The sequence below is a fragment of the Hypomesus nipponensis genome, chromosome 13, assembly GCF_054491055.1.
Source record: "Hypomesus nipponensis isolate SF chromosome 13, ASM5449105v1, whole genome shotgun sequence".
Lineage (NCBI taxonomy): Eukaryota > Metazoa > Chordata > Actinopteri > Osmeriformes > Osmeridae > Hypomesus > Hypomesus nipponensis.
Genome location: NC_140373.1, coordinates 9,257,940 through 9,279,016, shown reverse-complemented (window position 1 = coordinate 9,279,016; position 21,077 = coordinate 9,257,940). Strand labels below are relative to the sequence as shown.

The following is a 21,077-nucleotide window of genomic DNA, read 5'->3' as shown; positions in this document are numbered from 1 at the left end:
CTAACCTCAAAACAGGTCAATAAATATTTTATAAAGCTCAGTGTTGCCACTGCTGCTGCCTATGTTCTTTTCACTGTGTTCCCCCCTGTGGTATTATCTATTCTACTTCCTGTTGTCTCCCTCCATAAACACCCCCACCCACAAATAAGTTGTTTCCCAAATGATCTCATAGCACCAAGAGATGAATCTTTAATGAAGATGCTGCTATTCTAGGGGCTGCTGTTGCTACTGTTGCTGTTGGTGCTGCTCTCGTCTGTGGTCTCCTCTCCTTCCCTCTCTCCACTCTCCTCTCCTCCTCCCATCCTCTCTCCTTCCTCCCCCCTCCACGCCCCCCTGCAGCCAATCCAAGCTCTTGCTGATCAGTGCCACCTGTCTCTTCATGTGAGTGATGGCGCTCTGCACTCGACTCATTTTCCTGCCAAGAGCTCTGGCGATTGCCCTGTGACTCCGCCTCTGAGCCTCCACCTGCTGCTTCAGCTGCCTAGGAGGGACAGGTCTGAGATCAGGTCTGGGGTCTCTCTGAACAGCTGTGGTTGGAATGAGCTGATCTGGGATCAGCGACACACCGACAGAAAATATTCGAAGCAGCCTTTGCATTGTGAAATCAAAGAGGAACACCTAAACAACTTCTCACAATTAAGAGAACTTCCCTCAACTGTCACTGAAGGAAAGCCCCGGATTAAAAACAAAACCAAAGCCTGAGCACGCCTCCAGGGGGCAGACTGCCTCACTCACTGACCTGTAGCAGTTGTGCTGAGCCCTTGTGGCCTGGGTGAGCAAGGTGCCACAGCCCATGGGGCAGAGCTGGGTCCAGTGGCTGCAGTGGCGGGCATGGCTCTCTAGGTGGTGCCGGGGCACCTGGGCAGAGCAACCCTGGTGAAGGCAGGGCACCTCCTGGAAGAGGCAGGAGGAGGAGTGGAGGAGCTCCTCTGACAGGAGGAAGGTGGAGGAACAGCCCTCGTTGGCACACTGGAGGAGAGGAAAGGATATTTTAAACGTGGCTATTTGTCATCGTTGGTAGAGAGAGCACTCCCTCCTTTTTGGGTGGAAGTCCCACTTTCCCCACTACCCTCCCACTTTCCCCTTGACCCTCCCACGAACGCATATTGAAAGCGCAATTTGCCTGTTCTCGCTCATGTGGCAGGCAATCTGCGATTTTATCCAAGTGCTCCCTGTTTGTAAATAGCCCGCATCGCCAAGTCAGTTTTTGCAAAAATTGGACGCATGGAAACAGGTGCAAACGGCTTGATAAATGAGGCCCACTGATTCTCAGTTCAGCTGTAGAAACACATGTTGATGTGGCCCTGCTGCCAGGTCAAGAGAGGTGGGGGGGGGGGGTGCCTTACCTTGACCCTCAGACGCCCGATGGTTTTGTTTAGCTTGTACAAGGCCATCATCAGACTGGGAGTGACTGGCTTCCTACAGCACGGACACGAGTCCTGCCTGCAGCACAAATGCACAGCTCCCCTTTACATCTATCAGGATTCACATCTATCAGGATTCACATCTATCAGGATTCACATCTATCAGGATTCACATCTATCAGGATTCACATCTATCAGGATTCACATCTATCAGGATTCACATCTATCAGGATTCACATTTATCAGGATTCACATCTATCAGGATTCACATTTATCAGGATTCACATCTATCAGGATTCACATCTATCAGGATTTATGATCAAACTCTTTGACACAGCTTGGCCTAAATAAACCAGTTGGATGTTTTCTGGTTTCCTTGAGATGCGAGAATGACGTCTGATTCGTTGATTGGTTGATTGACTGATCTAGTGTCTGATCGGTCGGTCATCCATTGGTGTGTCTGGATTTTGTAAAGGAGATGATCTATACAGAGTGTTCGAGGCGAGGGCGATGTGTTGTGTACCTCTGAATCCACTGCAGGATGCAGCTCTTGCAGAAGACATGGCTGCAGGCCGTTCTGACGGGACACCTTAACACACACCTGCAGATGGTGCAGATCAGCTCACAGTCTGGCACCTCCACAAACAGGTCGACATCGTAACCCCCGCTCTGGAACACAAACACACACACAAACACACACGCAAACACACGCAAATACTCATGGGCACACACACTTGTGAAATATACAGTGGCGCCACAGTACACTACTAGATAATGCAGTACATGAACAAAACCTATTTTAATGGGAGGTCATCCTTGTGGGATCTCTTTCAGAACTGTTTTGCATTTGATCTGGCTTCATAACTCACCATGTTTCACTGTTCTGTTGTTAACTTTCATGTAGCCACACTTGCTGCAAGTGTTACTTTCACAGCTCCCTCGCACAATCCCTCTGGCAATGACACATATGCATGCCTAACCAACAATACAAACAACACAAACAGCCACCACGTCACAACAATAGGCTGCACTGCTAAAACACCCTGGAAACTGGGCTCATTCAGCTGGTCGAGCAGAGGAAGACCCAGATTGGAGCGGCCTAGTTCCAGAGCCAACCATACCTGAACATGCACACTGGCCAGTCTCTATCTCTCTCTCTGTCTATCTCTCTCTCTGTCTATCTCTCTCTCTGTCTATCTCTCTCTCTGTCTATCTCTCTCTCTGTCTATCTCTCGCTCTTTCACAGAAGAGGAGAGGTTGTGGCTGTGGATGCACCAACCAGTGTTTTCCTGGAGCTTGCAATCATTCTCTAGATGTTCTGTCAGGTGTGAGGGGGGCTGGGACGAATGGAGCTCTCAGAAATCCATGGAGGCTTCTGCTCTGAAAATCAGTTTGTATTACATAGCTTTCATGGAGCTTTCTCATACGTCTTGCATAACTGGACTTGCATAACGTCAGTAAACTGTAATGTTTTTGGTGGGTCTACACAAGCTAAGGTTCACCCTTGTCAAGGATTTATGTATTGTTATCAGTGTCTTTTTGTGTATGCCCTGCAGCAGCTACAGGAGTAGTCGTATTGTTGGCCTACCAGTAATGGGTGTGTTCCTCAATCACGTTTTATTGTGCTTCGATTCCATGTCTGGTGAAAGGTTATGTGGAGAGAAAATACGTGTATCAATCATTAAAGGACAACAGGAAGACATAGAAGGGATCTTTGCTCACGTTTTACAGTCTCCCGACACTAGTCAAGCATTCCAAGGAAGTTTGGCTCAGCCTTAGAGGAAAGGTAATCAAGCTCATCAAAACACTTTTGGGAAGTTTGGCTCAGCCTTAGAGGAAAGGCAATCAAGCTCATCAAAACACTTGTAAATGATTTACTATAAAAATGGTGGCAGGAAAAACATGATCAATTCCTGAGATAACATCCAGCACTGGCAGCCGTCCATAAGAGATTACAAACATACAGTATTGATCAGAGGGAGAGACCTATAGAGTTCTTGTTTAATGTCTGATTTAAACAATGTGGGGAAAGGTTCAGTCTAAACCCAAGGGACTTATGTGTTATTATACCAACGTACCATGGTGATTGGATGTTCTTTGAATTGTACAGGACTGTACTGGATGGTAGATTAATGTTTGGTGTAAGGGGTCTCACCCTTTGAGAGACAATGTGTGTCAACGTGGAACATGACATTCGAGCTGCTTTCTTCACCTGTGTATCATGGCATGGTATTGTATTTCATGAGTTCAGCAAGGTTGTGTTAAATATCTGTTTAATGACTAACCATCCCTACATTGTGGCGCGATGCCATTGCTCACGTAGGCTGGAAACGTGCACAAACACACACACACACACATCTCATTAACTATATTTTGTTTTACAAGTGTCACAGGAGCATGATCGTTTCCCAGCATGTACGTGTCCTATCAAACTTCTTCCTTCTGCTTGTTCTCCAACACAGTCAGACTCCAGAGAGCACAATAGACTCCTTTGTGGATCATATGAAGCCACACCCCTGAAAGGTGAGCACATCTATTTTGAAAGTAAATATGGATGATGCCAGCTTGGAAACTCAATTTTCTTCAGGGCCAAAACAACCCAACCCTAACAACAGAGGAACATGAGACTCTCATGACTGGACCAAACTCAGTCACTTCATTAACATTTTAAAACGGATCAGTACATTCAGTACAACACTAACCATTGGAATTATAACACTGGACTTTATAACAGTGACTTGTTGACAATGAATGATTCATTTGGGAAATAGCTGCCAAATAACCCTATCACACTCGTGGCATCATTGTTTGATATCAGTTAGGGAGGTGCCACCACCTTGGTGGGTGAGGCAAGTCACTATTTTGCAGCTCTCAGTCAGCTGACTGTGCTCATGCCAATCGGCAGCCAGACCAAGGATTTGATTCTGCAGTGCAAATAGTTGAAAAAGAAGGCATACTGTATGGACAAGTATTAGTCTTGGTAGGTCAATAATGAATGAAAAATTGATGTCTTCGCTGACTAAGGTGACACAGCAACCACATTGACATTAACTCATGGGACTGGATGTACTGTACAACATCACACACACTCCAAAAGTCAATGTTACGACTGTTCCTGTCTGTGTAAATGTAGTTGTTAAATAAAGAAACACAATTATTTTCTGGTTTCTCTCACATCATTGGAAGGTCAGCCCTCATGTAACATCTGTTTCTGGCTGCGGTAATTCTTAATCTGTGTGTTTTACTTCATCAACTGTTGTCATGCTTTTAATTTGTGATTTGGCAGCATCTGCCTCTACTCTCTTTGGAATCCATCATTGTTGGCATCTGCTTGCGTGATGATTTGCCAGACATTCCTGATTGTCGTGAGTGTGTGGGTCTGTGTGAGTGTGTGTGTGTGTGTGTGTGTATGTGCGTGTGTGTGGGTGGGTGTATGTGCGTGTGTGTGGGTGGGTGTGTTGGGGAGAGTAGTTTGTCAGGTTGTTTTCAGTTTGTTTGATCTCCAATCAGGCTGGGCTCCAGAACAAATAGGATGGGCGGGCCTTTCGTTTCCAAATAATAGGCGGAGGGGGGCACAGCATTTCATTTGGGAGGGGGCAGCCGACACCGACAGGCAATGCACCTGGAGCCTCCGCCTGTCTATAATGCCTCTTAAACATCAAGAAATAACACAGGATTACAGGGATAGTGTAGGCTTGTGGGGCCAGTAGCATTCGTGAAAATCAAGTGATGTACAAGTTTAAGTTGTTCTTCGATAACATTTATTTCACTAGGGAAACCTAGTATTGGTTTTTACTGGTTTTTAATTCCCTGCCAAGTGTGAAGTGTTCACCTACAGTACAGTTTGACAACAGCCCACAAGAAAATAAAGCATGGATGTAAAAGCTATTTGAAATGGTTTAATTCAACATTATAAAAGGTGTATATACATGGGTGTATACAGTATTTACAATTAACTGTCATATTCCCTTCATTAATAAATGGTTACAGTACTGTTCCACTATGGAATAACAAACTTTAGACATCAGTGAAAGAAACCTATCAAACTTATCTACAGTGTACATTTTCTAAGTAGACTTTTTCTGTGTTAACATAAACATACTTCATTCATGCTCATAGGCCATTTGAATTAGTATCCCACTGAAAATGAAAATGTAAATAAAACATATTTTCTTTTTGAATGTAACATTAAATCACCCTAACATGTTTCATATGTGAATAAACGACTATCTTGATTAATCTGAACAATTTACCCTCTCACTCCAACCCATTGCAGTACTAAAGTGCGGACAGGCTTGTACATGAGGCCCATTCAACATACAGTTGTAGATGCAACTTTAAAGAAAATCTGTCTGATTGCAGTCATGTTCAACAAGTTACCCTTAAACTCCATAAACACCCTTTCTCCATCTACATCTCCATCCTTTTCTTTATCTGTCTATAACCTGGCCTCCCATCTGCCCCCCCCCCCTTTCCTCCCTCTCTAGTAGGTCAGGACGAGGCCAGGCTGAGGCAGGAGTCTGGCTCTGGAGGCCAGGGCAGCCTTGCGGGTCATGGTGGTACAGCGGGTCAGAATCTCATGGGGCTGGGGCCGGGGAGGCACCCTGGGGCAAGACATCTTACTGGGGCTGCTGCTGAGGCTCAGGGCTGGTAGACTGATGTCAGTGCTACTCTGGCCGTCGCTGCTCTGCCCAGGCAGGGGGGGTGAGGATGAGGGGCTACCTGGGTGGGTCTGGGGCTCGGCTCCAGTGGGGGAAAAGGGGGGAGTGGAGGACTCACTACCTGAGGAGCTCCCAGAGGAGAAGCTGAATTCAGACCCTGTGCTGGAAGCATCGAGGCTACTCTTCCGGCTCTCGGAGCCCAACTCCTCCCTCTCTATGGGGGCCGGGATGGGCCGGGTGTCAGACAGGTCATCCAAAGACCTCGCCTTCTGGAGCCATTTGGTTCGCTGGGCAGAGGAAGGCTTCTCCAGGCTGCTCTCCTGCAGGTTGGGAGGGTTACGGTTGCCAGATACGCTGACCACTGACTGGGTTGCCAGGTTGAGGGAGGAACTATGCAGCTTTCTCTGGAAGGAGTGCAGGCCGGCGCGGGGGTTTTGGTAGGGCTGCAGGTACATGGAGGGAACATAGCCGACTCTGCCATTGTATCTGTGGGAGATAAGATCACCATGGATGAGATAGATAACCAAAACACAACTATTTGTTTTCATGTTAGATCTCTTATTTCCTTGAATCCTACAAGGACCTCCTGACATGAAAGGCCTAAAGCTATTTCCTTTCAGCCTCCACACCCGCTCGTCACTTGTCAACACTTGACATTTGAGACAATCAGGACGAAATCTCAAACAGATATGATACACTGCCTCTACTTTGTCAGCTGTTGTTAAAAAATGCATGTCTATCATGTTACTTTCACACCCTGGGTTATTCTTGGTGCCATGCCAAGCAGACAGTTTCTCGTGCCTGTCATAACCTTGATGATACCGAGATTGTTAAACAACTTCCTTAATTACATTTGCGGCATATTGAAACGTGTCGGCTCAATGACTCTCAATGACCGCCCCTGATTCACATGCTCCGTCGGTCCGCTCAGTCTACGCTGCGTTAACGCTGAGAGAGACTGGGGAGACGGCAGGGCTCAGACGGTTCAGCGTACCTGGAGAGCCACCAGCCGTCGTCCGACTGCCTCAGGACCTCCACCACAGAGCCAATAGGAACCGAGATCTCGTCATGTTGCTTCGTAGAGTAGGTCCTCACCGCACAGAACAGCTTGTCTGCAAGAACAGTCAAGGGGTTACCCACACGGTCCTCCATTCAGGAAACATTGATTATGTGGATATCAGTCCATGTCCCATGACACACTTATCAGAAAATGATATAAAAGTGGTCCAACGTTTTGGCGTGAGGGGAGGATTTCCTGCTGAACTAACACTGATCTCTAGTGGTAACAAGGTGGAATAACTACTGTAATGACTGGTGTAATAGACGCTGAATGCCCATCGCCATCAGCTGAAATCAGAGAATTCTAGATGACGCTGTCAATATGTAACTGAAATAGATCATCGACTTTACCTCCAAGGGGAATTCCATCCTCCTCATCTTCCTCCCCCTCTTCGTCACACAACTCCAGGTAAGGGGCTGGAAACCAGGCCAGCTGCTTATCCTCATTCTCAACCAGCCACCAGCCTAGACCCAACGAGAAAGAGGAAGAGAAATCGAGGGAGACAGAGAGAGAGAGAGAAAGAAAAAGATTTCAACACAATCGTCCCCAAAAAACAAGTGACACGTGGACCATGAACACTTGAACGGAGAAAGATCCCTCTGCATGAGAGAAGTATTTTGAAGCCGTTACCTGCGGGGTCTTTGATCTGCACGTCGAGCCTCTCTCCCAGGGCTACCAGAAAGGCCCGGTTCATGGTGTCTTTGGTCTTGTACGGCGCCACACAGCGGTACATCCGCGTCACAAATGGATGTGTCACGTTGCCCATGCTCAGACGCTGACTTTTGCTGTGGCCTTCTCCCAGTCGCCCAGCCCCCGTCAGGTCCTCCGAAGGCAGGATCATAGTGCTGGTGGAGGAAAGGCGTGCAGTGTTATCTTACTTTCCCTCAACCGCACATCTGGGTGGTACTTTCACGAGATACTAGCACGGGCCGTAGGATACACAACACTCTTACTAGAACAAACCCTCTTTATTAAACATGATCACAGAGGGTAAAAATACCTTTGAATGTGTTATACTTCAATCCCTGTTCTTTGCTAGACATAAACTTTTTTACAAACACTTTCAGGCGTTAGTGTAGCGTACCTGTTTTTGGCAAAGTTGGGCTGCAGGTCATGATCTTTTGGAACAAAGAACTGGACGACCTCTGAACTTTGTGTCACAGAGGAGTCACAGTTGAGCAGTTGGGTGCAGTAGGACTCCAGGGACCTCATGCGGCGCAGGGTTTTCCCTGGACCACTCTTCTTCTGGAAGCTGGTCTTTATGGTTCGGTCTGGGAAGAAGCAGAGCAGGAACAGGGTGAAATGGAGATGTGGAACCCAAAGCAGACCAGTAATACTGGAGAGTATCCCTACATGATCAACATCCTGTATGTATTCTGTTATAAACAGCAGGTAGAAACTTTACCTCTGAATTTAGGAATGACTCCATTCTGCTTCCGGAAAGGATTCTCAACAAGGAACCTTTTCTTCAATTGTTTCTGTTAAAACAACATACAATTTTACTATTGAATTATTTCAAATTAGTCCTTAACACAACAGACATCTTATCACAACCACCATGATGCTCTTTATAAAAAAAACTTACATTTAATTTCTTAAAATCGTGGAAAGATCTGTAAATAATCACTTCACTCTGATCCGACCACAAGATGGATATCATGAACATCTGTTGACAAAAAACGTTATCTTAATGATTGATCATTAAAGATTTATCAGATACGTAATTGAACACTTTTTTTGAGTAGTGAAGTTTACCTTTTTGGTGGATTCGTCTCTTTGCATCACTCCAATAATTCGAGCACTAATTGCGCATCGCCGTTGCTCATCCATCTTGTCACCTGGAGTACTTCTGGGCTTTCTTCCAACTTAAACTGCTTGCTTAGCCGCTGCGTTTCGTTTTGATTCCCAGTGCGACAGTGGACTCTAAATACAGTCTAGGAGTAGGCGGGGTTTCGAAGTCCGAATGAACGTGCCGGAATGCAATTGTTTGCAAATGTCTGGCAACATGGCTACGATTTTTATAAACGTGTCCTCAACTATTTGGCATGACACCGCCCAAAGAATGTAATGAACTACAACAGTTGTTGTCAGGTGGCTAGGCGGCTAGGGATAATCGGGCTAGTTATCAGAAGGTTGCCGGTTCGATTTCTGGCTATGCCAAATGACGGTGTGTCCTTGGGGAAGGCACTTAACCTTACTTGCCTCGAGAGGAAAGTCCCTGTACTCAGTGTAAATCGCTCTGGATAAGAGCTTCTGCTAAATTTACTAAATGTAAATGTATTCTTCTCTGCATTGTGGTTTCAATACTAGAAGGCCTAATGGACTAGCACTGTGACACAAAAGTATAATATCTGGGCGGGGGGGTCAAAGACCCAATAAAAAATATTTAAACAAAAATGATTATTCATCAAATAATATTTAACTATAATATCACCGGAATTCTTGTTGAGCCCTGCCATGAATGGCCACGTGTTCAATGTTCCTGTTGCCTTGCCTCTGCTCCCTGAATCTCCCCTCGGAAATAGCTGCCTACAATCACGTGCAGTCCCTTCGCACCTGTCATCTACCTGTAATTTCTCCAACCCATGCAGACCCGGATGGTGGGGGGACAGCGTGGGTGGGGGCGCAGGTGTCTCTTCAAAGTATGGGGTTATCCCACACGTGGATCTCAGGGGTGTGTGTGTGTGGGGGGGCACAGTAGGTTTGTCTGAAGGGGTGCCAGGACTTCTTCACAAACACCTACACTCTCTTCAGTAAAGGTCAGGACAGCCTGGGCCTGTCAGGACTGTGGGTGAACATCGGCACGTGGACTAAACGTCACATGGGCCTCATTTGATTGGGTCGTGAGGACAAAGCCTGTTTGGTGCACGTGTACACACACACACAAACGTGCACATAGAAATGAAATTTTCCATCAGAACTGCCTGCTATTCCACTGCAAAACCATAAAACTGGAACAGCTAAATCCAGAAATGTATTTAGACAAACAGAAACTACAAAGATAGGATGCCTTTTGGCTGGCACTACTACAGAACAAGGATCTGAAGCCAACTGAAGATCAACCAAACAGGTATGCTTTTTAAGAGACAAAGGGTAAAGCATCCATACATGTCATCTCCCACAATGATGTTTAAACATAAATCCCACCGACAGTCATTGCTTTAGTTCCTTACACGAAACCCCATCTTTGAATAGGCCCTGTGTCTATTCCTACAAATCAGATTAGATCTGCTTACTGTGTCAGAGGTCCCAGAATTGGTAATGGAGGTACTTGTTTGCAATTAATTTTCACCCCTTTTATGTCCATGGACAACAGAACTATTTTGTAAAATCTGCAATTATGTTTGATCCATGTCTTGCCAATGAGATGACTCAACAATATTGGAAAAAACATTCATGCTGTGGATGCCAACATGCATCTTTAATTATACATGCTATGTATACATGCTATGTTTAAAATATCGTGTACCACCAGACATGAGGAGAGATTTAGAACTAAAGTTGGCAGAGGACAGAAAACCTCTACTTTGTGATTACCAACCTCATCTGCCAACCTTAGATCCTTAACTTGTGAATTAATCCAGAGATCCAACATTAGAATTCAAATGGGGTCAACATTGAATGGTCCAGCCAAACCAAGATAACATTTAATAATTTAGCAGACGCTCTTATCCAGAGCGACTTACAGTAAGTACAGGGACATTCCCCCGAGGCAGGTAGGGTGAGGTGCCTTGCCCAAGGACATGACGTCATTAGACCACCGCCTATGATGTAGCTGATGTCATGCCCGGCACTGAACATGCTTGTTTACTGTAAAACTCCTTTATATGTCTTTGTAGAAGATACAAAACCTATTATGTTTCTTCTTGCTCATGTCCAGAAATGTCCCTGAAGTGACTTAGCTAGACTGTGCCAACTCAGATTCGTTTGGTGCTGTGACACAACATGATTGGCTAAACAAAGAAAAATATAAAAAATAGCATCCCAGTCCTGGTGGACTGTTCCTGAATAGGATTTTACTGTTCATTGGAAAAGTGAAATGTAAAACTCCTGTCTCTAAAGAGAATTCATATTACATTTAAGAAGTTATCAAAATAGTCAACTTTAAAACCCATTAAACTGAGCAGACTGACGTTTTTATTTGTTTTGTATCTATCTGGACTGAATGTAACACAATCACAGTGATATGTTTCACTGTGCTTTATGGTTGGCAATTCATCTTCCCGTACTTCCAAGTCGTTTCTGGGAGGATGAATGGAATAGGTGTTGCATTGTCTTTAGCTTCTGGGAAGGAAGAGATACTAAACAGTTGATACCACGGGGAAGAGGAGGGGCAGGAGGAGGAGCCACAGTGGAAATTATTGTTGACCAAGTATTTGACAAGAGCTCAATCACAGATTAGTACGGGAACAAGAGTTGCCTCACTTTGTGTTGACTTAAACAAAGCTCATTAGTCAGTTTACTGTAAGGCTCTTCCCTGTTTCAAAACTGGGAGGGGCTACTTTCTATATTTACATTTAGCAGACGCTCTTATCCAGAGAGACTTACAGTAAGTACAGGGACAATCCCCCCGAAACAAGTAGGGTGAATTGCCTTGCCCAAGGACACAATGTCATTTGGCACTTCCGGGAATCAAACTGGCAACCTTCTGATTAATAGCCCGATTTCCTAACCGCTCAGCCATCTGACTCCCATCCTTCCATCCTCAGATCCTTCTAATAGATTTCAGTGTTGATTTAAAAGCACTCAGTCAGTCGAGATCAGGGATGGACTGGGACAAAAAAATGGCCCTGGCATTTTTGCTCAGACCAGCCCACCACCACCCACCAGTACACCAAAATAGCTAAGAGATGTGATTGGGCCAGCACAGTGTCACTATGGAAAATGAACCAATAGGCCGCTATCCCTGCTTTATGGGCTGGTCGTTGGCCAATTTTAAGTTTATAAAAAAATATATATAAAGATTTATATATATATATATATATATTACATATCATATCGGCCCCAAGTGTGTTGGGCATTTGCCCGGTATGCCAGATTACCAGTCCAGGCCTGGTCTTTTGGAAGGCTTGATCATTTGAAGTGCTTTAATCTCAGTTAGTTCCAAAACACTAACCTTTCTATACTCTTAGGGAACAAGCAACAATCCAACCCATTGTTTTTGTGGTCAGAGAAGCATTGGCAGCCGAGATTCAGATTAGATTCCGCCAACCTGGAAACCCTTGGCATTCTACCATTACCAGAGATCACCATCTTTTCTGATTCTCACCTTATTTACTGTAACAAAGGACAGATGACCTCACAACGTTTCCAAGTTACCCTTGGTATAACGGGTATTGTGGCAGTTTGGCAGAAGCAGGGTGTGTGGGCATGTGACTAGGACATGGTTTGATTGACAGCCACACCTTGGAAGTTTGTTTATTGTGAAGCTGGTTTACTGTGTTGCTGGCGATTTTATTGCTCACTATCACCATTGTCTAATTATCTGATCAGGGAACTGTTATGGAAAAATCTCAAACTTTTGTATATTTACATTATATTATTGTATGCATATTTTACCATTTTATTCATTCAGACTGGGAGCTCTTCAGCAGAGCTATTGCATAATGAACTCATCCTTGGTACATCTGGGTAGTGGTAGGCTACATTACCACAGAGATGAACTTTGAACCAAATGATGTCAATGGGGTTTGGTGGGAATGTTGCATTTGGTTGCATGTCTTAGTTCTGAGTGAACGACTGTGCCAACATGCTGACAAACATCCCCTGTATGCTATGAACTTAAAGTTGTACTTGTGCTGATCCTTCATAAGTTGCGAGCACACAAAAATGTTTAAGAACCAGTTACCAGTATATTTGAATAAAAAAACGTCTCTCTTTTGCGTACTGTTTATCTTCTGCACTGTAGCTCCTCTGCTAGGGTGCTTGTTCCTATCCATATTTACCTTAGATGCACCACACAGTTTACAGTCCTAATGTACAAAGCTCCTTAGACTACCTTTCATATCACCTACTCTAGTATACAATTCCTCCTCATTACATGTAATATCCAAGTATGTGACCAAAGACAAACAAACCAGGGTATAAATGGGGAAAGTAACACGTCACATGTAAGTGAATACGTAATATAAAAGCAATGTTAAAAATGAGTGATGCTGTGTTTCTGTCTCCCTCACACACAAAAAGGCCAGTCAAAATGTTTATTGTACTTAACCTTGAACATTTCTGCACACTTCCTCTATGTCCGTGCAGTGTCAGGTACCTATGTCTGCTCCTAACACCAGACACTGCCAGGCTGCAGAAACACGATACACTGCATGGCAAAAAGACGTTCTGCCAGGTAAACTGCCAGGTAGTACAAAGCTTGGAAACAGAAAGAAGAAGAATAAAGTGCCTCTTGTGGAAAGACACTGTCAAAAAATGAATGTGTATACAGGAATGTTTTCTCATGGACAGAATGCATCATATGACTGGTTTCATTTCCTAGGAGTACATCATGGGCCTGAGTTGACACATATTACCTGATCCATGGTCCCCAGACCTGTCTCTCTCTAACTCTCTCAATTGCAAACCTGGGACAATCTGACCCTAAAACCAACACATGCACCACTGACCAATGGAAAATGTACAATTTATAGTGAGTAGGCATCTAAGTAGGTTAAATGGTTTGATAGAATGAGTCTGAAACATTGCAACATTTGTACTCTTACGTTATGTAGGGTGTGTTCCAGGATAAGAGATTGGGAAATCCTGGTATTTCTGAAGGTAGGCTTCAGCTACTCTAACACTTTAAACTAGGTCCAGGAATGCAGCTCCATAATCCATTGTGGGTCACATTTCAGGTGGGTGATTTCACAGGAGTAGACCATCATCAAGTGACAATGAGGAACAAGCACAAGTATTATGTGTTCACCTGACGGCAAAATTATAAAAATGGAGTTTCCCTGGAACCATGAATGTAAGAGATCCCTTACATCCATATATGTAAGGGAACCCAAATCAGTATTATCCATTTCATCACATGTTAAAAACATTTGAACAATACCGTTTTTAAAGAATAACAACATTAATTATTTTATCATTTATTACTAGCCTATTATTTATTTGTAAAATGAGAATCACTGTGTTCTGTTGAAGCAAATTGCATGTCTGTCTTCAAAGTCTGGATTTAAATTAACGTTACTTGACAGGTTTAAAAGACTCAAATTTTCTTCAGTGTTATGGAGATGAAAATTGCAAGTTTACTCAATTTCTGGTTTTAATGTTTTTGGCAGGTATTTACAGTGAAATGTACCATTGTAACCACCAGAGGGTGCTCATGCGTGAACAGAATGGGTGGGGGACCAAATCAACACTTCCATCCAGCATGTACAGAACCTAGACCAGGCTATGGGTACAGTCGTGTTCATGAATTTCCTTTGAGTAAACTCGCTGATAAAACTTTATGAACTGTTTGTGAGTGAATGAAGAGGTGTATGTATCATCAGCACATATCCTTGGGTTACGGACAAACAGAGTCATTATTGTTCTGATATGGTTTACTCCACTCAAGTCCAGCATTACACACTCTGTGGTCATAATACAACTCTTTAAGCTTGAAAAAGATGGCACCGTCACATTGAGAGGGCAAAGGTGGGAGAGGAGAGGGTGTGATTCCAAAGGCATTTAGACAAAAATAGTTCCTTTAATGGTGATAAAGATAGACATTTAATACTATGATGATGATAGAATAGATTTGTTTCTCTGGAAAGTTGAGGTTGATAGTTGCGGAGTGCCATGTTGATAATGTTGCATAGTTGGAGATGACAAGGGATGAAAAACATCTAAAACGGACCCAAAGGATATAGCTATCTATAGGTATATTTTTCTATGTATTGTCTGTGTCGTATGCAGAGATGGGTAGGGGATAATAACACAAGGGTACACTTGATTTTCCTTATAGGGTTCACCAGGTCGGTGGCACGTTACTTATCGGTTATTCCACCGGTGAATGGTGAAACCCAAACCTTGCTGGACTACCCCTGGTTGCGAAACCCAATGATTCATCTGCGTAACCCACAACAACACAATACCCACAGCCACCACTCGTCAACATCACCCAGACGAGCATAGAGCAAACATCCCCATGACTTGGTGAAGCTCTGAGGAGGTTCCTGTCTATCTAAAAGAGGTAAATACTGTAGCAAAATCTCGTTTGCATCAGACCTAGCATAGCAGAGCAACAAAACCCCTTGCTGTCCTGACACTAAGTCCAGCCAGCTCCTGTACACAAATCCCCAGCACAGTCCTCAGCTCAGCTTCTCCACTCATCCCACAATGCATCAGTTTTGTTGCTTCAGCTGTGGCAGAGACAGACCCCGCCAGTCTATCCCTTCATCCATCCGTCCATCCATCCATCCTTCTAGAGCAGACTCCGTCAAGGAATCATTGTCATCTTTTAGCTGAGTCAAACGAGATTACGCCTGCCGCCCCCCCAGGCTAGAGGCCGTGACCCTAGTTTGACCTCTGGAAAGTGTCCCAGCACAGCAAGCAGCAGCAGAGAGCCGGAGGATAAAAAGGACCATTAAAACCAATATGTTAAAAAACAAACAGATTAAGTGAAGAGGTGATCCGATGCAGATGTCCTTGAGGGCTGTCTCTCCAGTCAGCGAGCCAATCGGTGCTCCTTTCCTCCAATCAGTCAGTCGTTTCTCCCTCCATCCTACAGCCAATAAAAGCTACCAGGCATCCTTCCATTCCCCCCCCCCGCCCCCCCATCTCCCTCATTCTAGGTCAACCCTTGACAGGAACGTCTTCATCTTTATCATAAAACACAGTTTTCCATTTAACACCATCCACCCTCAAGCCCTCCTCCTCTGCCTCCTTCCAGCAGCATCTGCAGGTCTCTGCTCTGCCTCATAGTCTTTGTGCGTCAACAGAGCCTGGTTGCCGGGGTCACCGGAACTCGTAAATGGCAGCGCTGTGTTCTGGAACATGGGTCAGGTTCAGAGACTGGTACCTGGGATGGCAGGGGAGTGGGGGTTGCAGAAAAACAGAAAGTGTGTTTAGAAGGTGGAAGAGGGTGGAGGAAGAGTGTGTATTTGTGCTTGCACTCTTATTTCAAGTGAGATGGAAACATCTGCCAATCATGGGACAGAGAATAATTGGGACACAAACTAACCTTGATGGAGTGACACGTAAAATGATATTAAAAAGGGAAAAGAAACACGGTAAGCCCCCATGATTACTTTTTCCAAATACACAGCATCTCATGAGGGCCTTGCTGCCCATTAACCAATGCTTACAACGAGCACCTTGTCAGGACTTCAGGAACACTTAAGAATCTACACAGTGGTATCTCCTTGGACTAAAGGTATTACTAAAGAAGTCATCCTAGTACCATTCAGAGCTGCGGTGGTAGTAGTAGCCCTCGATGGTGGCGGTGGACTTCTGGAAGCAGATGTAGTAGAAGCCAGCGAAGGAAGCTCCGCTGATGTCCTTGATGGTGTGGTCTGGAACCAGGAACTGTTCCTGCAGGAGGCAATCACCACACAGTTACCCAATGGACAATAGTGATGACCAGGGATACATGTAGCCTGATACAGCCCATTTTGAGTGTACTCTACCTTCCACCTCATGAAGATGTAGTCAGAATTCTTTAGCTCCTCGTAGTCAAAGTCATCAGAGTTGAAGGTCTTAGCGTACTGGTAAAAGGCCTGGAACTTGCCCTGTTGTGTAAAATAATAACTAACTTCAGAGGGAGTACAGCATTGATACCTGACCCTCGACTTCTTTGCGCCACACATTGGAGGACCAGGTTTGAGAGGCCGAACACCCAGTAAAAATCATCATGGAAAAAAGGGCAAGGAGACAGTGCCAATTGTTGTTTGGGGTTTAGAGTTTTTACGGGCCCCTGCCTCTTACCCAGTGCTTACGATCCACATCTTCATCTGCATCCCACTTCCTGGTCAGGAACGGGCGCTTCCTGCTGATGATCTCACCAGCAAAGAACGTTGTTAGTGTAGGGTACTCCTACAGGTGGGAGGACGCAGCACATTTATAAAGCGCTCATATTGTCAGAAGAATTGGAACTATTGCATTTCCATGCCCTACAGTGGAGCCTGTTGTCTTACCTCTGTAAGTCCTTTGATCTTCAGATACCCACACAAGTAGGAATCCTCCATAGTAACATGCTGAGAGGAGACATCACAGACAACTGTATGTGAGTTTTCATATAAGAACAAATGCATGACCAAATGTAATCCTGATCTTTCATTACAAACAGTCAATAGTCTGTATAATGCGTCATTATTATTAGTCAATCCTGTTCATAACGTTTCATTACCATCAGTTAATACATTTGACCATATGGTAGTTTTTATTACATGTATTCATTTAGCAGACGCTTTTATCCAAAGCAACTTCCAAGACAGAGCTTTACAAAGTGCATAGAATTATGTAACACACAATGAACACCCACTTAGCCTAATGGTACACATAGCTACAGCCAAGACAGACTTCTTGCAGACAGATAGCTACGACAGCTATCAATCGTTCGTGTTCTTGAACCAGCATATGCAAGATGAAGCAAAAATGAATAGCTTTAACTACTTGAGACAATATTGTAGCTACAAAATGACGATATCGTCAAAAAGCTATGTACCTGCCAGCTGTCAGGGATTTTCCAGCGAGGACATATGAGCTGTCAATCAGACAGTTGGGCTGTTTGACAGGTCAGCAAATGCCTAGTCGATTGACAGCCAAATAAGATAGCTAGCTAACATGACAACCCCTGAAAATCACCTGTAAAACCACCTCCACGTCATACGAGTTCCCCTTGCTCTTCTGGTGCCCTCGGAACTTGGAGCCGCTGTAAAGAAGAGAAGTAACGACGCCGGGCTGGTGGGTGTTGATCGGGGGAGGGGGAATAAGCGAGGCCGAGGACGCAAAGGCCATGGGGATGTTGCTGAGGTATCTGGCGGGGACAGGCATAGCTGTCGTATCGCAGGGCTGTCACTGACCGCAGTCAGTGGCCGTCCGTGCGATAAGAGTTGGAAAGGAAGTCACGGAGAGCACGGATGAGGCGGCTCACCTACATTCAATTCCCTTGAAATCAGCAAACACAGTTTTCATCAAGCGCCCGAAAAGTAACTGGACTTCGACGCGGCGACATTAGGCAGCAGCATTCACCTCTCCCATTCGCTGAGAGATTTCACAGTTCTAAAAAAGAACTGCTCATTGGCCTATCTATCAAAAAGGTTTCTTGGGAGATTTGTGAATGTAGTTTTTTCCGTGTCAACCTGGGTTCACTGCGGGTATTGCAACATAATTTCCAGACTACATTACCCTCTGCTCTTTGGATTAGACAAAATATTCCATCTGTCGGAAGGTCACACGCATGGCTGTGTTTGGAAACTGTGAACGAAGGGATGCAATGTTTTAATGATTGTATTCTACTTATGATCAGCAGGTAGTCCATGCAAATATGTTGAAGAATCTTGTGAGATTACAGAGTCGACTGGGATGTGCCCTGTCTTCCCGCACTGTTTACCCTAAAGCATGTGAAGCTATTCTTCCTGGTTTTTCAGTGGATTGTAAAGCATACTCCTCTGCTATAACAGGTAAGAAAACATTGTAATGTTAGTGTATCTCATTCATTTGCCCACAGTTGAGTGTTTTTGAATTGTATACCGATCAAGTAGTTAAAACACTAATACACTCATAGCTAACTACAAGTTGGTTTTGTGGACCAGTGGACACAACTCATTCAAACAGCAGTGTACATGAATGCTGCACGCATTATTGTGTTGGTGTTTCTGTATTTATTTTTACCAGAAAGAAATAAATTCTATGAAGATGTCAGCATATCGCAAGGAGAGGGTAAGAACATTGACTCATTGAAAATAATTTGAAGGTTGAATGATGTATGTATTCTTAGAATGTTATTAAATGATGTTGAATGTTCTATGTCCTTACATGTCTGTCTAGGTGGTTTGTTTGAGATCAACCTGGACAAGCGAAAACTGAAAACCCCTGGAGGGAAACTCTTTGCTGTCCCAAATGAAGCCCTTGCCATTGCTGTGGCAACAGAGTGGGATGTTCAGCGGGACACACTCAAATTCTACACCATGCACATGGTACAGCCCGTGGGCTAAAGAGAATGCGATTGGTTGTTTGGTACTTCAAGTAAATATACGGTTAATGTTGTTTTTCATCTTCCTCTTGGTAGACCACTCTCTGCAACACAGCTATAGATAACCCCACACAGCGTGACAAGGAACAGATGATCACCGCTGCCCTCAAGTTCCTGGAAACAGACACTATCTGGTATGTGGGATGATACAATTGATATCACCTGGACCAAAGGAAAGTCTCCAGTCCGCTCTCTCAATTAGCAATGGTAATGGATATTATTATAGATGATTAGGTTATAGCAATGGAGTAATTGGAAGCTCTGAGTTTATAGCCTGTCACATGACTGTGATATTGGTGTTCATGGGGATGATGGTGTTGAATGTGGGTCCTCCCTGCAGTTTCAGAGTAGACGAACCCCCAGGTCTTGTGGAGCTGCAGAAGAATGAGTGGGACCCTGTGTTGAACCGGACTGAAGACAGGTTTGTTTGACTTTACAGATCTGTGTCTTTGTCTCATCGGTCAAGATGAGGTTGCACCTCATGTCTGACTATAATAAACCTTGTTTTCTCTCTCTGTGCAGATACAACGTTGTTATTGGCTCTTCCTCCAGCATACTGGGGCCAGACATCCCAGAGGCAACCAAAGCTACCTTCCACCAGCACCTAGGCTCCTATAACTTCTGGTCCTTGACAGGTAAGATTACTCATGTTTCCACTGGTATAAAGCATGTAACAATGTGCCAGTATACATTTTTATATTATATCGTGATATTTAATGACATTGTGTGTCCTGACTGTAGGGCTGGAGTTTGTGATCACCCAGTTGAAGTCCGTGGTCCTCGCCTTAGGACTGATTGACAGACACCTGACAGTGGAACAGGCTGTGCTGCTGTCACGGCTGGAGGAGGAGTACCAGGTATGACCTCATCTCAGGAGCTCCAGACTGGCCTTCCTATCCACCACTGCATGTCACACTTAGAAATGTGCTTACCTTAATGTAGAAGATTTCTACCGTTACTAACTCATGAGCAGAGTAAATCCAGATATCACAACATCTGGTTCCTTTGGATCATCTACAGTGCTCTGTCTTGGGTAGGTTCTGTTTCACTCAGGCATCTTGGTGAGGGTTTTCTCCTTGACTCCATATATTCTTTGTTGTCTTGCTTCCTCGTCAGATCCAGCATTGGGGAAGTGTAGAGTGGGCTCATGACTACGACACGCACGAGCTGAGGGCCAGGACAGCCGCCGGCGCTCTGTTTGTCTACCTGACCTCCGAAAGCTCAACCATCAAACGCAAACTCCTTCAAGACTAAGGAAGTGGCCTCTGAGCCTTCTGGACTTTCTCTCCCTAACACACACACACATGCACAGACAACACACATATACACACAGGGTACACAAACGACACACCTAATTTAGCTTTTGAAGACCATAGAACTTAGATCCTGTTTTGTCCTTCTGTTGGTAGACTAATTAAATGACTTGCTCTGTGACAGCATTGTACGGTAATCTGTCATTATCCTTAACATCAGTGTTATTTCAACTCAGACAACAATCAAGGGACTTCTTACAAAAAAGTTCCCAAGTTGCATGGGACAGTATAAAACCCATCTTTTGGGCTGTTGTTGTTTTTGAACCAGTTCTCAGTCTCCAGTGACTATTGAAAACAGTTGCTTGATGTTTCAACGGGAACAGTGACTTGTTCATTCCCTAAGGTTCAATGATAGTTTCTTGCCTGTTCCTACCAAACCTGTATGTGCTCAAAAACCTGTAAAGTATGGATTGTGTTTTTGTGTTGCAACAATAGAAATAAAGCAATACTATGGGTGCCATTGGGGTTTACAGGGTAAGAGCAGTACCATAAATGCTAATGTCTAAT

The 21,077-nt window shown here is 44.5% G+C and overlaps 4 protein-coding genes across 4 annotated transcripts; 1 reads left to right on the top strand and 3 right to left on the bottom strand.

Moving 5' to 3' along the window:
- Positions 1–225: 225 nt before the first annotated feature.
- Positions 226–10,680, bottom strand: rnf151 (ring finger protein 151). Its single transcript, XM_084670466.1, has 5 exons — positions 10,654–10,680; positions 1,888–2,033; positions 1,347–1,443; positions 740–969; positions 226–481 (listed from the first exon to the last, which is right to left on the bottom strand). Exons 1-5 carry the CDS (start codon positions 10,678–10,680, stop codon positions 226–228), a joined length of 756 nt encoding a protein of 251 aa, XP_084526592.1.
- On the bottom strand, positions 5,181–9,039 carry noxo1b (NADPH oxidase organizer 1b). The gene is made up of 8 exons (XM_084670724.1): positions 8,841–9,039; positions 8,671–8,751; positions 8,491–8,563; positions 8,170–8,356; positions 7,716–7,930; positions 7,436–7,549; positions 7,020–7,137; positions 5,181–6,511 (listed from the first exon to the last, which is right to left on the bottom strand). The coding sequence occupies exons 1-8, from the start codon at positions 8,913–8,915 to the stop codon at positions 5,848–5,850; spliced, it is 1,527 nt and encodes a 508-aa protein (XP_084526850.1). The 5' UTR covers positions 8,916–9,039; the 3' UTR covers positions 5,181–5,847.
- A 3,645-nt stretch (positions 10,681–14,325) lies between the features above and the next one.
- Positions 14,326–18,267, bottom strand: LOC146259893 (glucose-induced degradation protein 4 homolog). The gene is made up of 6 exons (XM_084670725.1): positions 17,868–18,267; positions 17,198–17,257; positions 16,989–17,096; positions 16,691–16,792; positions 16,465–16,595; positions 14,326–16,083 (listed from the first exon to the last, which is right to left on the bottom strand). The coding sequence occupies exons 1-6, from the start codon at positions 18,054–18,056 to the stop codon at positions 16,020–16,022; spliced, it is 654 nt and encodes a 217-aa protein (XP_084526851.1). The 5' UTR covers positions 18,057–18,267; the 3' UTR covers positions 14,326–16,019.
- Positions 18,268–18,430: 163 nt separating this feature from the next.
- Positions 18,431–21,076, top strand: atpaf2 (ATP synthase mitochondrial F1 complex assembly factor 2). The gene is made up of 8 exons (XM_084670001.1): positions 18,431–18,685; positions 18,900–18,944; positions 19,053–19,201; positions 19,294–19,391; positions 19,598–19,678; positions 19,780–19,892; positions 19,999–20,114; positions 20,374–21,076. Exons 1-8 carry the CDS (start codon positions 18,550–18,552, stop codon positions 20,509–20,511), a joined length of 876 nt encoding a protein of 291 aa, XP_084526127.1. The 5' UTR covers positions 18,431–18,549; the 3' UTR covers positions 20,512–21,076.
- Position 21,077: the final 1 nt, after the last annotated feature.